The sequence below is a fragment of the Rhipicephalus microplus genome, chromosome 7 (genome assembly GCF_043290135.1).
Source record: "Rhipicephalus microplus isolate Deutch F79 chromosome 7, USDA_Rmic, whole genome shotgun sequence".
Classification (NCBI taxonomy): domain Eukaryota; kingdom Metazoa; phylum Arthropoda; class Arachnida; order Ixodida; family Ixodidae; genus Rhipicephalus; species Rhipicephalus microplus.
Genome location: NC_134706.1, coordinates 132,463,141 through 132,482,417, shown reverse-complemented (window position 1 = coordinate 132,482,417; position 19,277 = coordinate 132,463,141). Strand labels below are relative to the sequence as shown.

The window sequence follows — 19,277 nt, the reverse complement described above, 5'->3', positions numbered from 1 at the left end:
ATGCTTCCATTATATAGGACCCTTTACCAAAACTAATATTAACAAGCTAGAAAGAGTACAAAAAAGGCCATTCGTTTTATTTATAACAGCTTCGGGCGCACTTCAATTACGGAACTTTCAGCTCGAGCTAATCTACCAACACTAACAGAAAGAAACCGCTTAGCTAGACTAAAATTTCTATATCATATAATAAAGGGACATCACAAGATAAAAATTTCTAAAATTCTTTCAATTTCGTCCGGTTATGCAACTCGGCAAAGGCATGAGCGCACAATAACACCCTATGCAACCCGTAACAGCTGCTTTAAATATTCATTCTTTCCACAAACTATAAACGACTGGAACAAGCTAACCAACACCGAAGTTTTACAGCCATCCTTGACATTGTTTTCTTCTAGCCTCAATAACAGTGTTTAATATAGCATGGCAATTAAGCTCTGTCCCCATAAACGTTCGAATTTTTGCATTTTTGGGTTGCTATGTGCGTACTTTTGTTTTTGTGTGTTTTTATCTTCCTGTTTTGAAAATTTGTTCGTCTTGATATTGAGCATTCATGTAATTCATGTAACCCACTCTGCGAAAATCCGTAGTAGGGATTGCAGTATTCATAAATGAATAAATAAAATTAATAAATAAATGATCAGTCTGCATCTTGATGGTGATTTGGCATGTTTTACAAAAGTGAGCTTGATGGTTTCATACTACGCACCTGATTCTGGTGAAGCACTTTTTTGTGGCGTTTGTTTTGCTGGGCGCTCTTTCGATATGAATCTTCAGACTTTCATCGCAGAATAGTAGTACTTGCCACAGCCTAAGTCCTTTTACATGCTGTGGGAGATTTTATTACCCCTGAGTTCATTTCTGCTTTTACAGAAGCTGAAGAAGGAACGTATGTAAAACTGCTATGAGCGCTTATCTGGAAACGTTTGCAATACTTGTAGCTCTTTCGACACGTATGTACGCCTTGTTTTTTACCTTTGTACACAGTACTGAAAAGCAAAGCATTGTTCACAGAAACTATAACTAGGCATAATCACATTTCCCAACATGCATATTGATTTAATATGAATTATAACAGCAAACTTTATCTGACATACGGTTTTAAACACGTTTTTACAAAAACTGATTAAGGAAAAGTTTTGGTTGATACCTAATACTTTGGTAATCTTGACTTTAGTGACATATGTGTGGATAATATTACCAGGGTAATGCACACTATAACGTAGCGTCGGAAAATGTAGCTGCAAAGGCACTTGTAAGCATGCGATAGACTGACTGTAAAAATTGAATGGTTCGCGTATGCACCCTTAAAATCTGGTGACGTGTAAATGTTAGCTACCTTGGATTTACTCTGTAAGAAGATAACCCTATGCTACGATCCCATTTTGAATGCCCAGTCTGAAGGCGTCATTTAAAGAAATACGCCTCATAGAAGCATAGAATAATTATATGTTGAACCGTTTTCCGTTCCATCTAGTAGTACCTATCGGTTAATCCATAGGTCCCTACTCTCATAAACAACCGGAGACAATTAGAGCATAGGGGAAGGTATTTCTTTTTAAATAAATCATAGAAACTTTCACACATTATGAGGTGTAAACCTATTTTTGGATTATTTCATTGACGTAGCCATGAATTGTAGCAGAGCACTAAAACACTCTTCCATAATTAAGCAAACCTGCCTGGACGGAGCTGCGCATCTTGTGATTCTCTTCTGGGGAAGACGGTTTCATAACATAAATACTGCTTTTGATGTAGCAGAAGTAATTGTTTATTTTGTTGTTTTTTCCTTGCGTTTTCACTGCATACAATTTGCTCCCTTGAATTCTCTTGCCTATTAGCTCCATCACACAGGTCATTTCGCATACTGATTTCGTGCTAAGCTTTTTTTCATTTTTCTGTCGCTATCAGAGCTGTTATGCCCTAGTGCCGGTGGAGGTACGCTGCACAACAGTTCTCACCTGGGAAATAGCGGTCAAGTTACGCACGAGAAATTATCGAATGAACGTGACTTTCTCAAGGCAAATAGCCTGAAGGCACGAAACGTAAGTGAAAGTCTCGTTCCTTATCGTATATTTCCTTCGCTCGATGTCCGGCAGTTTGTTTCACGCAGCCGTGTTTCGAAGACGTGGTGGAAGGCCGACTCTATGCAACATCTCGTGGGGGTGCAACCATAAACCAAATGACTCAGGCCTATATCTCGGCAAGCCTTTCACGCCTAGGATTGTGCAGCGCTAAACACAACTCGCCAGCTTGGACCCGAGAGTGCAGCTCACGCTCTTGCATTCGGTGGGCGCAAAAATCAGTGGAGCCCTGGGCGTATGATCCCGGCCATAGAAACTTTAAGATCGCGGTTTCTATTCCTCTCTCTCTCTCTCTCCCATAATATATAAATAGTATAAGACCCTTCACTTTTAAACCGTGAAGACTCATGATTTTCACTGCGAGGCAATTAGTCCCTTTTCAGTGCCAGTGATTGGCGTCACTGCCCATTAATCATTTTCGTGCACCTGCTACCTCGATGCATCATGTCAACAGTGAGAGCGCAAACCCACGCTTTTGTAAAGATGGCTCCTTCGTAACTAAACGCCAAGTAATGTCGTTCATGCTGCTCTCATTACTCTTTATGAAGGTGGGTTGCAGTTATTTTTTTCCTTTCACGTGACAATAAACAGCGTCACAGCCGAGATCACATTTCAATAGGCATTGAAATTTCAATAGACATTGACATTTTATTTCTAATGCATTCTTTTGACATTGTTTTAAACACTGCCTACAATATCTCTGCTTTACTTATCAGTGTTTCGTCACACGCATATTAGCAAGATGTTAGCCCATGGCCTACCAAACTTATTTCAAACGTGCTCACTAGTGTCATGTTTAGAGAAATCAAATAAAAGTATCGTTCCCATTGTTATTATCATCCGGTCCGCCTGAATACATGTGTATTGTGTTTTTGTATGATGCCTAGAAATTTCTAGGCACTACAGTTTTTATATTAAGGCCTCAATTGTTTGGAAAAACATAAATGTTGCAGCAGTAATGCAGCATTTCACAGACAGTTTGCAAGTGTTTTATGATCGACTTCGACAATGCGTGTGGCGGAATGTTACGTTTTGTGTGTGTTACGTTGCGTGGTTCTCGAGGTGTTCCGATGGAAGAACCACACCGCTCGGCTGCTGGGTACGAACTGCTTTATTTTTTTTTTTTTGCAAAACGACGCCTGTTCGCGGAATGCACGATTCGTGCGCTGCGTCCCTCTTGAAGGGAAACGGTAACCCAATATCCCTTTCACTCCGGTCGCCCAGCGGAGTGACCGGGAGGCGGTGATTGCGACTCCAGGAGTGGCTGTACGCCGATTTGCCGGGAATAGCAGTGCGTCGCTTATAGAACATCACAGTGTGAACTTATTGTTGACGTGAATACTGGTCTTTTGAGAGTTACTTTGTTGAGCGGACAACATTTTTTTTAAAGACTGTGTCTAAGTGAATGTGTCCGCCCATGCACCTACTTGTAGATTTTTCTGCTTGTTTTTCACTTTGCTGCTGCAACTCTTATGCAAGGCAAAGGTTGTTCCGGGCACCACACATTTTCACTAACCATAGCTGTCATACAACACGAGTAATCCTATTATTGTTTTTTCATTGATATTGTAATTTTACTAGTTACTTTTGCAAAAACAACGACACGTGAGTTGTTGAAGACTATCATATAGTCCACAAGTCACCTGTTGTGTTAGTGAGTCACCTTTTTACATGTACCAATGTTTGCGAAAAAAAAAGTGGAGGTGTGTGAACATTCCTGTTTGGAGCTTGAATGGATTATCAAATAATTGAATAATGCTATTCTACTTTCGAATAGCCAGTGTACGAGAATTCTAAGAACTTGACATGATGAATATCTAAAGCGTGACAAATGCCAATGACGCAACTTCGTTAGCGAGCGTTGGCTAAAACGAACGCTAACGTCCTTACACCCAGTTTTTCTCTCAAACGTTCAGCGATGTTCAGGTTCAAAAGAAAGAGCATCTTTATTTTAAAGAAGGCTATATCACTTACACCCGTCATGACTCCAGCGAGCAAGGCAAGGGAATAGTCTGGGATACTGTTGAACTGCTAGCGCCAAATAAGAACTCACCTCAGATTTCATAGGTCTATAGGGTTTCTAAAATACTTCACTGAGCTCTTTATCTCAAAAAAAGATGATCTCTTATACTGTCGGAGAAACCAGAAAACTTCTGTTTAATCAGGTGGAACAAAAACAGCTTTTCAATGCGTTCCCACTCCTGCTATTGATGTGCCCACAAAGCGCATGCTCTTGACTACAAGAAACACCTTATTATCATGGCAAGAGATCTTGAAGCGGCTCTGGTGAAACAGCTTGTATTTCTTCATTAAAATTTATCGTCTCTCGGTCTCAGTGACTCACTGCATCAGCAGATTTCAGTTAGTGGTTGTTGCTTTGAATTTCAATAAAATCTTCAGTTTTCTATAATACATTAGAGATTGTTGGCCACTAGCCGACACTCATTCAAAGGTGACTTGAGATGACATGTCAATGTTTGCACACATCTAAAAAAGGCAACTCAAACCAACCAGCATGATATTATTAGAATTCTTCATGCTGTGGAATTAGAAATCGAGCTTTCTGTAACAAGAGACAGGTAACGTCACGAATGAAAGCTTGGCGTACCAATGTTAGAATGCAGGTTTGAAAGATCTTTGTTTTTACTATGTTAGGTGAAATACTGATAGACGCTGCGCCGTGAGTAGGCCTTCGAAATAAGGGTAAAGTTTGCATGGTGCACATTTTGCGCACACTATGCAAGGAAGGAGAGAAACAAAGAAAGGCAGGGAAGTTAGCCAAGCTTTAGATCGTTCGACTACCATACACTTACTGTGGAGAAGGAAGGAATAATGAATTAGGCAGATAAGCAGGGACAACAGTGGAAAAAAAGAAAAAATGAGCAGTTATTGGAAACACGCGAAACACGAGCTCGTGATGGTAGTCTACAAAGACTCGTGAAGTCCGGTCATCTTCACTTAGCGAAATTACGCTTTTGTAGCCTTGTGCATAAACAAAACCATAAGCCTAGCTCTCAAGATCTTGTTCTCTACTCGTATTCTTGCATCATGACGATAGAGTTTGGCTACTAGAGCACGCCATCGGTTAAAGTAGAATGGATAGTTGACACATAATATGTTCAGTCACCTCTACACAGCAGCATAAGTTGCATGCCGCACTGTTGCTCATTTCGATCAGGCAAAAATATTCTACAAGGGCAGTGCAATGAAGAAAATATTCACCAGCACGAGCCGATGCGTTAAACATCACGTGCGCTTATCCATAATACCCATCATTGAGAAAAACAGCTCTAATACGTGGTTTTAAATTGATGTATACACGCTACCACAGGCACTCAGGCTCACTCATCACGCCGAGAAAGCAGGACACTCTCGAGCGAAACGCTTTGTCGCGTTCAAATGGTTCTACGAGGGATTCAAGGAGCAACTAATCAGTGAGGTAATGTGGTAATGCTCAAGTTTCTTGTGGGGTCACTTACTGTGTGCCGCGGCATAGAAAATAAAATATTGTAGTCGTAAAAAAATGCGGGGCATAGGCAAATGCAAAACGGGGCATTCCCTTGAGCTTCTTTTGTTTCAACTTTGGTCGCTTTTTTAAGCTGTTTAAGTCTTTCATATTGACTGCAGGGCTCTAGGCGCACGTTGCAAGTAGAATGCTAACAGTGCGACAAATTTAGCTTCCCTGCGAGGACATGAAGCAGAACTTTGGTTTGATAGCGAAACCGAGTTTGCACATTCAGACGCAAGAACGAAGATAACTTTAGCACCAAGAGTGAAGGAACCTCAGAATTGAATGGCCTTCTTTGCTCGTTCTTCTTCTTCTCTTTCTTCCGTTCTTCCTGTTCACTCATCTTTTTCTCAATTTCCGTTTTCCTATATTTCTTTCTCTTTTTTTTTTTGGGCTGTATTTCTATTCCTTCTGCTTCGCTTTAGCTCTTTACCGCTTGCTTCCTTTCTTTCAGTAAATTTCCCTCTATTTTTCCTGCGTTTATTTCTTTCTATTTCTCTTCATTTTTATTTTTAGTATTTATATTCTATATTTACTCTTTTCCTTCATCCTCACTTGCTTTCGCACGTCTGGCCGAACGATACTATGAAAAGCTTCCCTTTCCTTGCTTGTCTTTTTCTGCCCTCCTCCTCCACAATTTTTTTTTTCCTATAAGGAGTAGGACGTAGTTGCCTTTGTATACGCTGGTAGAGTTATTTGTTTTTCAAAAGTGACTCCGCTACGAGAACCTTATTTAAAAGCACAACTTTATGGACAGTCTGGTGGGCCCAAGACCTCTTGGAGAGGCTAGGCCTATCTGTCTCGACGTGATCCCTATTGATCCCTATCTATTCAGGTGTCACTCGCTTAGCCTGGATAGCCGATGTTACGACACTCACCTTTTCATTGTGGGTACGCGATGGCAAATTCGGCCTCGCTGAGAATTTCTTTCGGCGTCATCCATTGGCGGAATAGGAGTGACCCACAAACTCTGCGTCGGAGCACTCTACTCTGGCGTTACCGTACAGTGCTCCGCCAACTACTTTCCTCCCCTCCCTTAAATTCTTCGGTCCAGCCGTACCCCAGAGTGGTGGGAAGGCACCCTTCGTGACGACGCCCCCGAGGTCTGCTGGGCCCTCATTCTCAGAGCCTGCGCTGTCGCAGAGGTTACCATAGGTGTCCTGGAACAGGGACCCTCCCCATTTTTCTTGAATTTTCACAATAACATGTTTTCATCATCATCTGGCGGAGGGCAACAAAAGGTAATCTACAAATCTAACGCACGCGCTCCTTCTGGAGCAAAGCACAGCGTAAGAATGGAACGCGATGCCCGTGTGTCTCTTGGTTGAGTGGGCACGCTGGCAACAGCGACGGCATTATAGTAAAACGTGTGCTTCGACGCGAGGCGCAACTGACACGACCGGCGTCCGTTGGCGCGCCGAAATGGCACCCTTTCAAGGCACAGGGCGCTTGTGACGATTTTGGCGGAGTAGAAAAAGTTGTTCCGTGAAGTGGATCTCACGATGGAGCTGCTTCGTATATGCCAATGGAATATACAGGGAGCACTCCCGATCCGTCAATCAAATAGGCGTGCTCCGAATGGAGCAGAAGAAAGCATTACAGGAAGTGCTCCAAATCTGCCAATGGATGACACCATATATTTTTTTATTTCTCGATATCACTTTTTCTTTCTCTCTCCCCCTCTTTCTGTACGCGTTCTCGTCCCATCATAGCCATTGCATGGCATGTTGGTCGAATCGGCACGTCAGTTCTGGCCGCGAAGCAGAAGATGGAGAGAGTGCGCGCGAGTTCACGGCGATGATGATTTCTGGTCACGTGCCACGGAGCAGTACTCGCCTTAATCAGCTCCACCGTTGGAATGCTTACGTTTCCGGCGCAAAAGGCACTAGCTATAAAACTCCGCTTTTGCGTGAAAAGCACGATATGAGCCACATGAGCAGATGAATGAAAGGGCGTCTGCGAGAGCGAAATATTAAGGTCAGCCGCACTGCAATAGATGGAAATCTTGCTGCCCATTGGATGATATTTGACGCAGAGGCGCATTATCATACTGTGTGTACCCACACTATTCTTGTCGGTCATCATGTGGATTGAAGGGAATTGTTCAGACTATGTGAGATAGCTAGGGCATCTCATCAGGCTCTTCGCTTCCACTTTATCCCTGTCATGGTCAGCGCTTGAAGTTTTCGAGATATATGTGTACCAAGCATATCGTCTTTCGGTCTTATTTTAAAACCGTCTCTTGTATTGTCTATATGAAAGAGGTTAATTTTCGGGCATAAACAACACGTGGCTGTCTAACGTCTTTCTTTCTGTAGTCTTTATTTTTTTCTTTTTGTACCTGCATATTCGTGTTTGCAGTCGTGTCACAATTCGCAAAAGGAAACCAGTGCAGGAGTTTACGCGGTAACCATGACGGTCAATGCGCGCATATTCCAGCCGCTCCATCTCACGCAATCCGTTTTTAAGAGCTCCTCTTCATTTCCTAGTACCGTACTGTGAGCGTAGTTGCGAGATAAAGTGATATCAAGGGAATAAGTTAACCACACGTCAATATTACGGGCGCCAGGGATACCCAATCTGTAGCTGCCAAAGTCAAGGACGGGAACAGTGAACGTGCGTGAATCCCTGCTAGGGGCACTTTTTCGGTGCACGACCTATCAATCACTGGTCTCCCATGAAGCATTAGTTTAAAGTTATCGCATGTTTCTTTTCATCTGGCATTCTACTCATATTTTGTGCTCTTGCTGTGTGTTGTTAGGCATTTAATCTCCCGCTCGCCAACTCATTTGCAATAGACTGTCACGGCAGCTCGCCGAATATTCTCATTTGTCGGAGGCTTGTCGATGTTTACTAAACCGAATGCCTAGCATTACGGCGCAGCCAGTAAAATTATGTTTCTTAAGCTTTCGCACTGTGGCTTGTAACCTTTCGTTGTCTCGCTATTTCAGGCCGAAGACCTAAAGCGAAGCCTCCCTTCACGCGGGCTCTGCTACCGTGAACTTGGCTGCTTCAAACTGCGGGACAGGATGCGGATTCCGTATGGCTATCCCCAGCGGCCGAATAGAATCGGCACTCGATTCTGGCTCTACTGCACACGGGACTTGAAGCGCCGGATTAAGGTGACGACTTCTTCTTCCGCGTGGCGCCTTGCCGGCTGTCGCGAAAAGGGCCGTGGTCGACCATTAATCGTCATCGTCCATGGCTTCACTGAAAGTGCGGCCGCTTCCTGGGTCACCTCCATGGCCAGAGCTCTACTGAGTGTGGTACGACAGATTTGGATGCTTACTTGTTCAGTTGTTGCTGCTGCCTACGTGCAGTATTCTCGATGTAGAAGTGCTTCAGTACCATCAAAGCATTAGGCAGTGCAACAAACGGAGCTGGTTGGCTCGCTAGTTCAAAGAATGTTCATTGGGTAGGTAAGTTAGCACAATTATTCAACACAAGGTGCAAAAAAAAGGCTAGAACTAAGAAGAAGCTAAATGTCGAAGGTATACAAACTGATATCTATGCAACACATCTCGAAGTGCACGCCTAATGTGAAGCTTTAATCAGTTATATCACAGATTACGTACCAGACAGGGGAGAAAACTAACGACACCATCCCTCATTATAATCCGCACAATAGCACAGGCGATTCAGTAAAGCGGGTTCATATTAGGAAGATTAAAAATAACAGGGCTGTTGAAATGAGTTGTCATGCTACTCTTCTAAGGTGCTGGGAAGGCGATTGTACTTTGAGAAGGTACAACGAAAGCTGCCCAGCGCACACGGTGCGTTGCTTTCAAGTACGTGGAGCGTTTTCTGTGTAGTAGAATTCATTTCACTTATTCAATACAACCATCGCAATTTCCTATAGTTCAACTCAAGCTTACTCGTCCACCACAGTGTAGTAGTGATTATGGTGCTGGGCTGCTTACCCGAAAGTCGCGGGCTAGATCCCAATCACGGCAGTCACATTTCCATGGAGGCGGAATGATAGAAACTCTTGTACTGCTCGACGTCATTGTACGTTCAAGAAAACCATGTGGTCAAAATCTGCGGTGCTCTCCACTGAGGTGTCAGTTGTAATTATATCGTAGTTTTGACATGTAAAACCACCCATATCATAAATCTTGCTTTCTCAATATCAGCCATACGAATCATCCTCATCATGATCATCAGCTTGACTACACCCACTGCAAGGCAAAGGCCTCTCCTTGATATGCCAATAAACCCGGTCTTGTGCTTTCTGTTACCACGTCAAACCTGCGAATCTCACCAGCCCATACTTTCTCTGTCCCATTTTTGCGTATGGCTTGCCTGAGGATCCAATCACTTACCCTTAATGACCAGCTGTTATACTGCCTACGTGCTACGTGGCCAACCCATGTCCATTTCTTCTTGATTTCAACTATGACATCCTTAACCATGGTTTGTTCCCTGACACACTATGCCCTCTCCTTGTCTGTTGAGATTACGCCTATTATTTTTCTTTCCATCGCTTGCTGCGTCGTTCTATATTTAGTTTAAACCTATTTCGTAAATCTCCTGGTTTCTGCTCTATAGGTAAGTACCGGCAAGATGCAGCTGTTATTTACCTGCCTCTCGAGGGTTAGTAGCAGATTACCATTCAGTATTTGAGAATGCTTGCTGAATGTAATCCTCCCCATTCCTGTTTTTATAGTTGATTCACTCTTATGGTTGGACTCTGTGGTTGCTACCTGTCTTAAGTAGGCATATTCCTTTACAACTTTCAGCGTGTCTCCACCTATCACAAAGCGCTGCTTCTGCCAAGACTGTTGCACGTTACTTTTGTTTTGTGCAATAATTCTCAGGCGTACTCTTCTGCTTTCAGTAATCATGAGCTGTATTTCATTCCCACAGTTACTTATCAAGGCAATGTCAAAAGACGAACAACAGGTTGTTAATATACTTTTGATTAACTCCTATCCCTAACTCTCCCAACCTACGGCCCTGAAAACCTCCTGTAAACACGCGGTGTTAGAAGGTCATGCCTCCCTGCCTTACACCTTTCTTAATTTGGATTCTGTCGCTTTCTTTATTGAGACCTGTGGTGGCTGTTTATCCACTGTACCTTTCTTTCAGTATGATTATGTAGGGTCTGTCGATACCCTGATCCCGTAGTACATGCATCACTGCTGATGTTACGACTGTCAAATGCCGTCTCATAATCTATGAAGGCTATGAATAGTAATTTGTTGTATTCTGAGCATTCCTCTATGAAGTGATACAGTAGGAATATGCTCTTTTATGAAGTACCATGTACGAAATGCTGCTTTGTCCTTCGGTTGGTTGAGCTCTGATTCTATTGGTTATATTTTGTATATAGTTTGTAGAGAACGGACAGTAAGCTAATCGGCCTGTAAACTTTGTAGACCTTGGCATCTCTTTTCTTACGGATTACGATGATGTTGGCGTTCCTCCAAGATTCTGAAAACCCTGCCTCCAAGAGACTTTTTACCTATGAGTTGGCCAGTATTTCCAACACCATTTCTCCGCAATCATTCAGTAGGTCCATTGTATTTTTATCTTCACCAGAAGATTTACCTCTTTGAATTCCTTATAGGGCTGTCCTTACTTCTTCTGTCGTTACAGGTAAGATGTCGAATTCTTATGGGCTGTCATTGTTCTCACGATATCATCTTGCTGGTTTGGGCTTCCGTACAGCTTTCTGAAGAACTTCTCCGCCTCCTCCGCTATCCTATTCATATTTGTTATGACATTTTACAACCTGCTCGATTTCCTCCATGTTGAACCTTCTGTTGTCGCCTACCTTACGCCTATTTATTAACTTTAAAAGCACCACTTGTTCGATTTTCTTGGTTGCGTTCGAGGCTTCTAAACACAGGGGAAATCAAGAGCTCCTATGCTATGCTGCCGTGAGAATACATGTGATAGTGGCGTGGCAATTTTCGAGCAGCCCTGTGCGTTCCCCAGCTAACTCTAGCTAGGGTTTCAAAATATGCCGACGCACTTTATTACGCCGTAACTAATGTTTATCACTATGCTGAAGTCACACTAACTTTTGTGTTTTGTTAAGTTGATTCATTAGGTGAAATTAGATGGCTAAGTCCTCAAGCAACAAAGCTGGGCAGAAAATTCTGCTTAAAATGTTCTATATTTATTTGGTTTGATTTCATTAGGAAGATTTTTTTGTATTTATTGTCTATAAGCTATTTGTGTGTGTAGCACCACATGAGCCTGGCTGCTCGTCCTTCTGTAGATATCAAGTGATTGGATCACACTCAAAATCAAGTGCTCAGTACACGATGGAGGCGGAAATGTTGTAGGCCCGTGTACTCAGATTTGGGTGCACGTTAAAGAACCCCAGGTGGTCGAAATTTCCGGAGCCCTCAACTACGATTGTTATAGCGCGAGAACAAAACGACGACACAGAGACAAGAATGACACGAAAGACACGAGCGCGTGTCTTTCGTGTCATTCTTGTCTCTGTGTCGTCGTTTTGTTCTCGCGCTATAACTATCGTCATGCCATACCAACTAGCCCAAGCTGCCACACTTCTAACCTCCACTACGGCGTCTCTCATAAACAAATTGTGGTTTTGGGACGTTAAACCCCACAAATCATCAATCAAGTGCTCAGTACAAGCCTGTAACAAGTGTTACAGTACTCAAAAGAACACAAAAAACAGTAGTAATCAAAGCGCAGTATTGCGTTATATTATCCAATATTACAGTTATTATAAATAACTTATATTTATTCAGAATGATTAACTTAAACTTGTTAAACTGTTTGGAAGCATGCACTATACTCCCCGTTCAGCGCAAGAAATGGCACAACCACTTTACTGAAAGCAAGACTGCCTCTCTTGCTGGGACGGTGAACCTTTTTCGTGGAGGGGAAATCCTACATGCTTACCTCCATCACTCACGTCATCTACGGTTTTCCAAACATAGCAGTGGAAACTCAACTAGCGGGAATCACTGGGTGCCCGTGCTACACACTTCCTCTGGTTTCACAGTAGCGGAGCTGCATTTTGGGTAGGATTCAAACGTTTACCAATGGCAACACAAAAATAACTTACTACGAATCCCAGCCGTAGCGGGATTCGTACCTGAAAATTGTTGAGGCCCGTGTACTGAGATTTATAAGCACGTTACAAAAAACCCGGTGGTCGAAATTTTCGAGCTCTAAAGTCTGGGGTCTAAAGCATTAGTTATATATATATATATATATATATAATATATTATATATTATATATATATATATATAAATCTTTTTAAATATATATATATATATATATATATATATATATATATATATATATATATATATATATATATATATATATAAATAGGTGATATGGCACAACGGGAGCGTTGTCAACAAGGATAAATATATTTATTTCCCAACAGTTTCGGGAGGGGTCCTCCCCTCATCAGGGGATAAGTTATACTAACATGAACTTCCAAACTTCGTTGCTGCCGCGTCCCTCTCGCCTTGGAAGATGTTTGCGAGAGTGAGAAATAACTAAAATGAAAGAAAGAAAAACGACAAAAAGAATAACAGGGGAAAAAGAAAAAAAGAAAAAAAAGAAAGTAAAAAGAGAGGAAGAACCACTGTCAACACTGAGAACAAAACCAAATGTCCGTGTACGTCCACATCCGGTTCTAATCCTGCGATGGTCAGTTCTCAGCGTGTGTCGGGCTACCCAAGATTGTCGCCGCGGTGGCGGGAGGCGCCGTGACGGCGTGTGTAAGGAAAGGGTTTCCCCTTAATGGGTCTGTCGGCTCTCTTTTATCTTCGTTCGTTTCCCTTCAATGGTCATCAAGTGGTAGGTGAACAGAACCGCTGTGTATGTGCATGTGAAAAAAAGAAAAAAGAAAAAAAGAAAAAAGAAGAAAAAAACAAGAAAGGACAGCGTACACATACGAGTCAGTCAGAAAAAATAAGCATGGTCTCCAGCTATCAATCTTTGTCACCAATTTCCTCCTGGCTTACTTCTCGGAAGCAGGAGAGTCTTCCGGGGTGCTCGTTGATGCCGGCTACTAATGTTCGAAATTTGAAAATAAAATATGCCTCACGCTGTTCGCGCTCGCGCATGTTTGAGAAACCGGACTGCGAAAGAGTTACGATGACATTTTCAAAACTGTGGTTTGGCAGGCGCAGATGTCTAGATAAAGGTAGCTTCGGCTGTGAAGTGGCGTGGTACCGGTGATTATTGAACCGCAGCCGAAATGGCGTGTCTGTTTGGCCGATATATTCTTGTCCGTAGATGTTGCAATATAGCATGTATATTACGTTACTGGAGTCACAATTAAGGCTTTCAGTTATGCAGAATTTGAAATTCGAGAAGTTCGCTTTGGATTCACGTGTTGTGACCATCTGTGGGCTTACCTTGCATCGAGCTTTTCCGCAGAGATGGCCCCCTGATTGAATTATGGGGGTGTTTGTTTTTGCTCTGACAAGAATGTCTTTCGGATTTTTATCCCAGCGGTACACCACGTGAGGTGGCTTCATGAAAATAGAAGTTAGTCGTTTGCTTTGCCTGATTATGTTGAAATGGCGGAAAAGTATGTTGTCGATTCGTGGCGCTGATGAGGAGTAAGTTAGTACAAGGTTCGTTTGGGAAGTCGTTTTAGATACTTTGTTTGGTCCCTTAATTATATCATTCCTGTTCACGTTGCGAGCACGTATTATCGCATCGTCAATAATGTCTTCCGGATAATTTTGTTTCAATAAGGAATGCTTTAGGGGTTCTGTGTGTCTGTCAAATTCCCGCATATCGGTGCATATTTTTCGGTACCGGTAGGCCTGAGAATATGGAATACCCGTTTTGCAATGCTTTGGGTGGCTGCTGTTGAAATGATGGTACATATGACGGTCTGTAGGCTTTTTGTAAAGGTTTGTTGACAAGCGGTCATTTTTGACCGCGACAGTGACGTCCAAGAAGTTTGAATGTACCATGCCACCAATGCGAACTTTGAATGTACCATGCCACCAATTACGTTTTTTTCCAGCGGTATTTCATCACTAATAGACAAAATCAAACTTTCTTCTTCAGCTGGTGTAGACAACATTACATCCAAACTCCTGAAAAATACTAAACATATCTGTGCAGCGTATCTGTGTCTACTATTTTCACAATCAATTTCAACAGGAATGCTGCCTCCAGATTGGAAGCACGGAAAGGTCGTTCCAGTCCACAAATCAGGTAACAAACAATCACCGTTAAATTATCGTCCCATTTCATTAACCAGCGTACCCTGCAAACTCCTCGAGCATATCATCTACACACATATCATGGACTTCCTTGATTCCAATAATTTTTTTCATCCTGCGCAGCATGGCTTTAGGAAAGGGTTTTCGTGTGAAACGCAGCTAGCTATGTTTGTTCACGACCTGCATGTTAACCTCGACTCTAACCTTCAGACTGACGCCATCTTCATCGATTTCGCAAAGGCATTTGACAAAGTTCCTCATGAGCGCCTACTACTAAAGCTTGCCGCGTTGAATTTAAATTATGACGTATTAGCATGGATTAAAGAATTCTCAACTAATCGTTCGCAATCAGTTTCCGTCAACAATCAAATGTCTAACACTACCCCCGTAACCTCAGGTGTCCCTCAAGGGTCTGTCCTAGGCCCGCTTCTGTTTTTGATTTACATTAATGACCTACCATTACATGTATCTTCTAACATACGCACGTTTGCAGACGACTGCGTTATTTATCGTAAAATAAACAACGTTTCGGATAACACGTCACTTCAAACTGACTTACTAAGCTTACAGGATTGGTGTAACCTTTGGCTAATGGAACTCAACCCTAACAAATGTAAAACTGTTTCCTTTCACCGCCGTCGAAATTCGATAGTATTCCCGTACCAAATTGCTGACACAAACCTCGAATTAGTTCCTTCCTATAAATATCTCGGAGTAACCCTTTGTAGCGATTTAACCTGGGCAACGCATATTACGAACATCATTGCATCTGCTAACAAAACACTCGGGCTTTTAAAACGCCATTTGCGTCACGCTCCTAATAATGTCAAATTACTAGCTTATCAATCTCTCGTAAGGACGAAGATAGAATACGCATCAGCCATTTGGAGCCCGCATCAAGCATATCTCATCAATCAACTCGAGTCACTTCAAAATCGAGCCACACGATTTATTCATTCTACGTACTCTTACGACGTCAGCATATCAGCACTGAAAACAGAATCTGGCCTATCATTGCTTGCATCTCGTCACCGCATTTCTAGTCTCTCCCTTTTTCACAAGTTTTTTTACAGCTCGCTCGGCAGGCCACTATACATTCTTCCTCCGGCACGCATCTCCCATCGCACTGGTCACCCGCAACAAGTTGAGCGGCCGTGTACGCGCACCGTCACTTTTTCGTCCTCATTCTTTTTTCGTGCAGCTACGGACTGGAACGGCCTTTCTAACGAAATCACCGCCATAACCGGTCCTACCACTTTTTTGAACACCGTAACAAATTACCTTGCATTGTAAAAAAAAATGGCTTTCACGTTTTCATATATGTACCCACCCCTTATGTAATACCCCTTCAAGGGGGTCTTTAAGGTAATAAAATGAAATGAAATGAAATGAAATGCTAGATTTGGAAATTTTGTGCGTGAATTTATTGATGGGTGGCACTTGTTAAAATCTTTTGTGAAGCGGAACAGGCTTCCCTCATCTTGGTTCCATATCATAAAAATATCGTCTAAGTATCTTCTGTAGTAGAAAGGTTTCAAGGTGTGTCGCTCAATGAATGGGATTTCAAGTGAAGCCATAAAGATGCTCACGAAATTTGGGGCCATTTTCGTGCCCATTGCAGTGCCACTGACCTGAAGGAAATGCTTGCCATTGAACTCAAAATGGTTATAATTTAGTACAAGTTCAAGAAGTGTAAAGTGTACCTCGCCACTTACACTCGTTAATGAGTCAGATTTTACATATTCAGAAACCATAGCCGCTATTCCGTCATGGTGGGGTATGTTGGTGTACAGTGAGCAGACGTCCATGGTCACCAGAAAACTACCGCCTGGGATGTCGAGACTTGAAGTTTTGCAGATGAAGTGATTTGTGTCCTTTAGGTAATAAGGAAAATTTGGCGGGATGTTTTTTATTAAGGAATTGATGAATTCTGATATATTTTCTGTTGATGTGCTGTTACTGGATACTATCAGACGTCCCGGATTACCTGCCTTGTGTGTTTTGGGGAGCGAATAGAATCGCCCGGGAACAGAATGGGCCGGTAAACATTGCTTTTAACATTTTGCCGGCAAGATTCTTGTCCCGGCGGAGATTATTTAGGGTTACTTTTATCTCCTTTTCAAATTCGGGAGTCTGGTTCGTTGGAAGTTCTTCGTAGAATTTTGTGTCTGATAGTTGTCGTTCCCCTTCCTTTAAGTAGTCCGACGTGTTTAGAATTACTATGCAGCCCGCTTTATTAGCCGGTTTAATGGTAATTGCCGTGTTTTTCGTAGTTCATCGAGTGCCCTTCGTTCTGACTTTTATATGTTGTTTCGAGATGGCCGATTTTTTTCATACGCTCTGATGATATCTTTTTGAACTGTTGATATATACATATATATCGAGGTGTTTGTCCCTCTGCTCTACTGGACACCATGATTTGTCACCACCAATCAATCTATTCTCGTCCGTACAGTCCTTGCAATCATGAAAGTACTCACGGAGGCGGAGATTACGCGCAAAGTTATCGAGGTCTTGGTACAGTTCAAATTCACTGAATCTACCGGATGATGGACAAAAGGTTAAGCCTCTCGACAAAAGTTGAAGCTGAGCGGGTGTGAGCGTTGTGTTGGACAGATTGAGGACATTTTTCTCATAAGTTTTTGGCTGCTCTTGGCTATCACGTGGCACGAGAACGTCAGCGTCATATTCGAGAGTAAGGGTGTTTTGATTAGGATTGCACTGTAGTTTCGAGTTCCCATTTTTCTCCTCAAAGTTAGGTTGTGGTGCGGGTGGTCCCTGGCGTTCTTCTACGGCCTCATTCCTATTTTTCTGTTGCAGAGCAGTGGAGCTTCTGCAGTGCCGATTGAATTTTCTATCTTTTACTACTGAAATTTCGCCTCTCTTTTTTTAGTTCATATCTTTCCAGTTCTCTTGCCTCATGCTCTCCGAGATTTGATACCAATTTCTTCGTGGCTTCAGTGACACTGTATTCGGTGGCCTTACGCTCACTATGGTCCGCAATGACCCGAGTCAGTTGCAAGGACGCTTCTAGTAAAAATTTTTCCCACTTCCCCCTTTCTGCTTCACTTAGTGTAGACATTGAGGGGTTGCAGGCTAGGCGGAGGCCGTTAGGTGCGATTTCGTGAGATAGATATTTCGTTAGTTGTTCCGCGTGTTTTTCGTATTGCACCCATTTTTGATTGATTGATTGATTTGTGGGGTTTAACGTCTCAAAACCACCATATGATTATGAGAGACGCCGTAGTGGAGGGCTCCGGAATATTCGACCACCTGGTATTCTTTAACGTGCGCCCAAATCTGAGCACACGGGCCTACAACATTTCCGCCTCCATCGGAAATGCAGCCGCCGCAGCCGGGAATCGAACCCGCGACCTGCGGGTCAGCAGCCGAGTACCTTAGCCACTAGACCACCGCGGCGGGGCGCACCCGTTTTTCAATGATTTTCCTAATCAACAGAAATGAATGGGACCATGCGTGTTTAAGACTGCCCGTACCTTTTGTTTCCCCGTGTCATTTAGAAGCCGCCGCCTTGGTCTTCGCCGCATTCGTTCGCCTGGTGTTGTAAGGCCTCGCTGGTGGGAGTGGCGACGTCGTCACTGCTGGGACCCTGGAAGGCTCTTTGTGTCCCTCGGCTCCCTGTTGTTGAGTGGGTTCGGCACTGGAGTTTGCCGTGCAAGCAGTTGCCGCTGATCTCTGACTCACTGGTGGGACTCGCTGGCTCGCTGGCCTCGCTGGTGGTAGTGGCGACATCGTCACTGCTGAGGCTCTGGATGGCTCTGTGTATCGCTCGGCTCCTTGTTGTTGAGGGGGCTTGGCACTGGAGTCGTCCGTGCAAGCGTTTGCGCCGATCTCCATGCCGCCGACGTCCATCGCAGCTGCACCCTCGTGTGCTGTGCTAGCAGCGCGACTCCCTCGAAGCTTGCATGTAAGACGTCAGAAGCCAGGAAGCGGCGCAGCGGGAGTGTTAAGAAACCATGTTCGACGTAATAGACGCCTGCTCCCAACAACCCGTAGTGGCAGAGACGGCCAGCCTCTCTGCTGAATCGTTGTACCTCCATATTAAACCGATTCATTGATCGCCAGTTCGAGTCCCGCCGTCGGCGATTGGGTGCGCGAGGTAGTGGCAGACTAAGATGCAGAGTCTTGATGTTCGGGCGCATCTGCCTCATTCGTTTTTATGCCTCCCTCAACGAATCCAGTGATATTTAAGAGCTAGTCTTCAGGATGTCCGTGGTGCCCACATGCAGAAACAGCGTGTCCACCCGGTAAGGTAGGTCCTGGAGTAGCGCCGGAATATCCGAAAACATAGCACCGCCATAAGAGATGAAGCACGGCGTCGTTGAGTCGTTCGGGCTGAAGTGCGTGTGGACGTACCGCATGATTGAGTCCCCAATGATGGCGCACTTCGTAGGGTAATCTGGATATCTCCGCGACAAACGCTCCGTTGATGATGTACTGGCAGACATGGTTCAGGTCAGTGGGAGTAATAATTCAAT

The 19,277-nt window shown here is 43.5% G+C and overlaps 1 protein-coding gene across 1 annotated transcript in view; it reads left to right on the top strand.

The window, feature by feature from the left end:
* Positions 1-869: 869 nt before the first annotated feature.
* The window catches only part of LOC119179066 (pancreatic lipase-related protein 2), a 42,962-nt gene continuing 24,554 nt past the window's right edge, over positions 870-19,277 (top strand). Inside the window, exons 1-4 of the mRNA XM_075868299.1 lie at positions 870-953; positions 1,912-2,045; positions 5,416-5,523; positions 8,544-8,858. Of these exons, the coding sequence (XP_075724414.1) occupies positions 905-953; positions 1,912-2,045; positions 5,416-5,523; positions 8,544-8,858 (606 nt within the window). The 5' untranslated portion in view covers positions 870-904. The remainder of the gene's footprint in view (positions 954-1,911; positions 2,046-5,415; positions 5,524-8,543; positions 8,859-19,277) is intronic.